Source organism: Zootoca vivipara, chromosome 1, assembly GCF_965207765.1.
Source record: "Zootoca vivipara chromosome 1, rZooViv2.hap1.1, whole genome shotgun sequence".
In the NCBI taxonomy this organism is placed as follows: Eukaryota; Metazoa; Chordata; class Lepidosauria; order Squamata; family Lacertidae; genus Zootoca; species Zootoca vivipara.
Genome location: NC_142582.1, coordinates 113,449,076 through 113,455,271, shown reverse-complemented (window position 1 = coordinate 113,455,271; position 6,196 = coordinate 113,449,076). Strand labels below are relative to the sequence as shown.

The following is a 6,196-nucleotide window of genomic DNA, read 5'->3' as shown; positions in this document are numbered from 1 at the left end:
CAAGTAGATAAATAGGTACCTCTGCGGTGGGAAGGTAAACAGCGTTTCTGTGCGCTCTTGACTTCCACCACAGTGTTCTGTTGTGCCAGAAGTGGTTTTGTCATGCTGGCTACATGACCCGGAGAGCTAGCTGTGTGGACAAACGCCGGCTCCTTTGGCCTAAAGCAAGATGAGCGCCACACCCCGAAGTCGCCTTTCACTGGATTTAAACATCCTCCTTTGAGATGACACAGCTGACAGTCCTGGTTGATTGGATGCTGAGCCCACGACTGGGAAAGAAATCTTGCATTAACATTGAATAAGATTGGGGCATAGATAGTTGGAGTGAAATAAACTTCATTTGACTGTGAATCAGTACACCTTTCGGAGTAAAGGTCATAGCTGCCAAGTTATCCCTTTTTTTAAGGGATTTTCCCTTATGCTGAATAGGCTTCCTCGCGAGAAAAGGGAAAACTTGGCAGCTATGGTAAAGGTGCCCCAGATTGGTTACGCCGCCTCCCGCCCTTGCCTTGCCGCCCTCCGAACCGACTGGAGCTCGGCGAAATCCGGGCTGCCTGCGCTTCTCCCACTTGCGGCTTGAGGGCGCCGCCGCGCCGCCGCTTTATCCTCCCGTATCCCGGCTGGCCTTGCTCTCCGGGCCACGTCCCTGGGCGTCCGGAGGGGCGCGCTAGCGGCTGCCGCTCTATGGTGTAGCTGGGATGTGTCATGGCGGCCGTCGAGGTGGCAGCCCAACTTGGAGGCCCCACGGCTGACTGAAGAAAGGAGCCCGGGTGGAGGGGAAGCGCGAGGTGCTTTATGGCGGCCCTGTAGCTCTGAGGGAGGCCCAGCAGCTGCCTTCCCTTCTCTGGGCTGCTCCCCGAGGCGGGCGTGGGGAAGCGGCGCTGAGGGGAAGCGGCGGCAGCAGCAGCAGCAGCAGCTGCTCTTGGTGGCGGCGGCGGCGCCTTGTTTTTCCCCTTCGGCTGCTGAGCGGCAGCGGTGATGGCGTCGTGGCTGGGCGGCCTGGGAGCGGGACTTGGGCAGTCCCTGGTGGGCCAGGTGGGAGGCAGCCTGTCCACCTTGACCGGTCAGATCTCCAGCTTCACCAAGGATATGCTGCTGGAAGGCGGCGCGGAGGAGGTGGGAGGTAAGGAAAGTGGGAAGGAGGGAGGGAGGGGAAGGTGACAACACTCAGGGGTCCTCAGCGTAGAGAAGACAAAAGAAAGACACGGGGGGAGGGAATCAAAAGTGTCATAAATACCGGAGGGGAGTAGCTTTGATGCTGGGAGTTGTCTATAAATGCCAAATGTGTTCTTGGGATGGGGAAGGGTGGAGTTAAAATCCTAGAATCGTAGAGTTGCAAGGGGCCCCCTAAGGGTCATCTGGTGCGACCCACTGGAATGCAGGAATCTCAGTTAATAATAATAATAATAATAATAAATTTTTATTTATACCCCGCCCTCCCCAGTCAAAAACCGGGCTCAGGGCGGCTGACACCAACAGAACCACAATAAAACATAAAAACAATTAATTAAAATACAGATTAAAATACAGTATTAAAATTTAAAGTGCAGCCTCATTTCAAGTAGGCCATAAGTGGCTGACATCAACAGAACCACAATAAAACATAAAAACAATTAGTTAAAATACAGATTAAAATACAGTATTAAAATTTAAAGTGCAGCCTCATTTCAAGTAGGCCATAAATCCAAGCCATGAGGGAGAAAAACACAGGGGTCAGGCTGAGTCTAACCCAAAGGCCAGGCGGAACAGCTCTGTCTTGCAGGCCCTGCGGAAAGATGACAAATCCCGCAGGGCCCTGGTCTCCTGGGAAAGAGCGTTCCACCAGGTTGGGGCCAGTACTGAAAAGGCCCTGGCTCTAGTAGAGGCCAATCTAGCCATCTTATGACTCGGGATCTCCAGAATATTATTGTTTGTGGACCTTAAGGTCCTCCGCGGGGCATACCAGGAGAGGCGGTCCCGTAGGTACGAGGGTCCCAAGTCGCATAGGGCTTTAAAGGTCAAAACCAGCACCTTAAACCTGATCCTGTACTCCACCGGGAGCCAGTGCAGCTGGTAAAGCACTGGATGAATGTGATCCCGCGGCCGGGACCCTGTAAGGAGCCTCGCCGCGGCATTCTGCACCCGCTGGAGTTTCTGGGTCAGCTTTAAGGGCAACCCTGCGTAGAGCGAGTTACAATAGTCAAGCCTGGAGGTGATCGTCGCATGGATCACTGTGGCCAGATCGGGGCGAGAGAGGTAAGGGACCAACTGCTTGATGCGGCGGAGATGGAAAAATGCCACCTTTGCTGTGGATGCAACCTGCGCCTCCATGGAAAGGGAGGCGTCAAAGGTTACACCCAAACTCTTGACAGAAGGCGCTGGTACCAATTGAGCCCCTGCAAAAGATGGGAGTTGGCCCCCCAACCCCATGTCGCCCCGACCTAGCCAGAGGACCTCTGTCTTCGAAGGATTTAACTTCAGTCGGCTCCCACGTAGCCATCCAGCCACAGCTTCCAAGCACCTGGTGAGTGTGTCCGGGGCCGAGGCAGGGCAGCCGTCCATCAACAGATAGATCTGGGTGTCATCAGCATATTGATGACAACCCAGCCCAAAACTCCGGACAATCTGGGCAAGGGGGCGCATAAAGATATTAAAAAGCATTGGGGAAAGGATTGCGCCTTGCGGGACTCCACACACCAAGGGGTGCCGCGGCGACAACTCCCTCCCTAGCGCCACTCTCTGTCCCCGACCTGAGATGAAGGAACGCAGCCATTGTTGGACTGTGCCCTGAATCCCCACGTCGGCAAGGCGGTGGTCTAAAAGGTCATGATCGACCATATCGAAGGCTGCTGACAGGTCTAAAAGAATCAGCAGTCCCGACCCACCTCGATCCAGCTGTCTACGGAGATCATCTGTTAAGGCTACCAGAGCTGTCTCGGTACCATGACCAGGGCGAAAGCCGGACTGAAATGGATCTAGAGCCGATGTTTCATCCAGAAACCTACCAAGCTGTTAAAGCATCCACGGCAGAATGACAGAGTTAAGGGTATAAATATGTACTTTATTTTTATTTTGGCAAAGTGTGTTTAAGGAGAAATCACTGGGTTAAAGCTGACCAAAAGTCCATGGAGAGACCTGGCCTGAACAAAGACATTGGATTCTTATCTCATTATAAATGATAAAGCTATCTTTAGCCATCTCACCCCTTGCTTTTTCCTGTAAGACAAATTGCAGTCGTTAACAATCATCAACGAGTTTCCACACCTATCAGTCAAACACCCATTCGCACCACCCTCCTGAGAATACCCCTCCCCACCCTCACACTAAATATAAGGGTCTGGAGACTTCTGTTTCAGTGTATCTGAAGAAGTGTGCATGCACACGAAAGCTCATACCAATGACAAACTTAGTTGGTCTCTAAGGTGCTACTGGAAGGGGGGGGGGATATTTTGTTTCGAAAGTCCAGAAGTAGTATTGTCAATCGATTTACGATGGGGTGGAAGTTTCGCAGGCCAGGAAGGACTTGCTCACGAATTTGTTGACAGCTGCCCCAAATTATTGTAGGTAGGACAGGGCAAGGTGAATGTAAAATAGAAGAATGGTATAAAGAGGTGTGGGGTGTAGCTATTAATGGTAAATTGACATGTTCTATTAAGGTAAGACGGGAAATATGGTAGGAGAAATGATTTCAAGGAGATATAGAAGGTGTTTGTAGATTTTGTACTGTTAAAATGGTAAGGGGTCAAACAATTGCAAGTCGTGTTGAAATTTTGGGAGGTTGGGTAGTTACAATGGAATGGTCACGGGGGTGGGGTGCACATTGTTATTTTTATTTATTTATTACTATTACTTTGTCAAAAAAAATAAGTAAAGTTTTTTTAAAAAATGGCAGAGTTAAGGTTAGATGACAGTTCCTGTGATTCACAGTTGGGGAAGAGTGCTGCCATGCTCAGTTCCCACTTTCGGGTTTCCCACAGGCACCTGGTTGGCCTATGTGAGAACAGGATGCTGGACTAAATGGGCCTTTGGTCTGATTCACCTGAGCTTTTCTCATGTGGAGGCAAGGTAGCAGAGTCAGATCAAAAGCTTATGAAAGGGTGGGGAGAATTGTGTTGAGTTGGAGCTACAAATGTTGAAATAAAGTACTATCTTGCCCACCCCATCCAAAAATATGCAAGGCCACAAACAGTGTAAACAAATGGAAACAATAACAAATACAAATACAAAACAAGCAAACTGTTAAAAGTGCCCTTTCTAAATAAAGGAAAAAAGCACACTATGCACAAAAAGTAGCCGAAGAATCAATTTTCATAAAACAGTATATTGAAAAGAAAAGTCTTGACTGCTCACCAAAAAACACACAGGAATGGGACCTGGTGAAGTTCTTTTGGTATGATGTTGCACTGTTTTGGCACCTCCACAGAAACACAAACTTGCACCAAACAGGTTAGATATTGGGGGTTGGGGGAAATGGCATTATTGTGATAGGTACAATGAGGATATTTCAGAAGACTTTTAAAACTGGGACCATTCATGAAGAACATCACAAAACAGCAGTCAACCATGGAGATCATAAAGGAGGGAACAGTGTGGAACACCTGGCAGAAAACAGTAAGAAATGCCTTGGATATTGTGCTGTTTGCTGGTGTAATGGGCTTTAAAGATCTAAATCGGGGTAGTTTCTTTTCTAAAAAACATCAAGTGTAAAATGGGCTATCTGTAGATCAGGGATGGGGAACCTGGAACCTTCCAGGCACTGCTGGTCTCCAGCTGCCATCATCCTAGCCAGCATGGGTTGTGGGAGTAGTGGGGAAACAGTGGATCATCTGGAAGGCTTTCTGTCCTAAACCACGATTAAGATTTACCACCGTTTTGAGTTCACACTTAACAACTGCCTAAGGCAAATTACATTTTTAATGACAGGTGGAATTTGTGGATCAAGTGAGGATAATGTATATGTCACTGGCAAAAAAAAATATATCTGTATTTCTGGCAGAGCTTTGTCCCCTTTAGCATTTGGTTTTCATTTGTTCACTCTGTATATATTGCTATACCTGGGCAGTCTTAGAAAGCACACCACTAATATAAACTTCATAGGAAGTTATAGTATAAATTACAAACATGTAATACAAACATGAGGGACCCAGGTGGCGCTGTGGGTTAAACCCACTGAGCCTAGGGCTTGCTGATCAGAAGGTCGGCGGTTTGAATCCCTGTGACGGGGTGAGCTCCCGTTGCTTGGTCTCAGCTCCTGCCAACCTAGCAGTTTGAAAGCACGTCAAAATGCAAGTAGATAAATAGGAACCGCTACAGCGGGAAGGTAAACGGCGTTTCCATGTGCTGCTCTGGTTTGCCAGAAGTGGCTTTGTCATGCTGGCCACATGACATGGAAGCTATACGCCGGCTCCCTCGGCCAATAATGCGAGATGAGCGCGCAACCCCAGAGTCGGTCACGACTGACCTAATGGTCAGGGGTCCCTTTACCTAATACAAACATGCTTTCCATAAAAGGTTTGTACCAATTTATAATACATTGTGTTGGTTAGTAACATGCAACTTGAGTGTAGTTTTCTTTATTGGTTGATTTAATCGCCAGTTGGCTTTGTTTCATTTAGAATAGTATGTTTTAGAAAATGTTAGCAAATTTATCATGAGAAGTTATCCATAACTAAGCAATTTAAATTGTCAAGAGCTTTGGAGAACAGGTGGCACATGGGAAAGGAGGACAGCAAAAATAATTTTGGTCTAATAACTACGGTATTGCACATCGTTATTTTTATGTATCTTTCTGTTGGTAGAAATGCATATACACTCAAATGCAAAAGAAAGAAAGATGATGTCACATAAGACATTTTTCACTGTGTACACTCAGAAGGCAAAGTTCAACCATCGTGTTAAAGGTCTATATACTGTGACTGTTCTATCATTTGTCAAATAATAGTGAGATTCCGGAGATTATCCATTATTCCAACAGGGTGTTGTGAAAAAAGCAAAGTATATCAGTTGCCTAGAACAAGTAGAACATAATATTTTTAGGCAGTTTCTGGAAGATACATTTGAATTTAAAATGTGTAGCGACTTTCTTGAATACCAAGTTTTCCAGTAAGTTTTCAAGCATCTGTATCAATGTCCTTTTTACCTGCCAGTGACATAGAAGTTTAAAGGTTGAGAACGTATTTACTAAATGCACCAATAAAATATTCCAGCACTATCCCTA

The 6,196-nt window shown here is 47.1% G+C and overlaps 1 protein-coding gene across 2 annotated transcripts in view; it reads left to right on the top strand.

Moving 5' to 3' along the window:
• Positions 1-676: 676 nt before the first annotated feature.
• Positions 677-6,196, top strand: part of TRIP11 (thyroid hormone receptor interactor 11) — a 39,739-nt gene continuing 34,219 nt past the window's right edge. For both annotated transcript variants that reach the window (XM_088672774.1, XM_035107268.3), the window contains exon 1: positions 677-1,123. Coding sequence is in view for 1 of the 2 variants with exons in the window: in XM_035107268.3 (XP_034963159.1) it covers positions 979-1,123 (145 nt within the window). In the remaining variant the exon portion in view is untranslated. The remainder of the gene's footprint in view (positions 1,124-6,196) is intronic.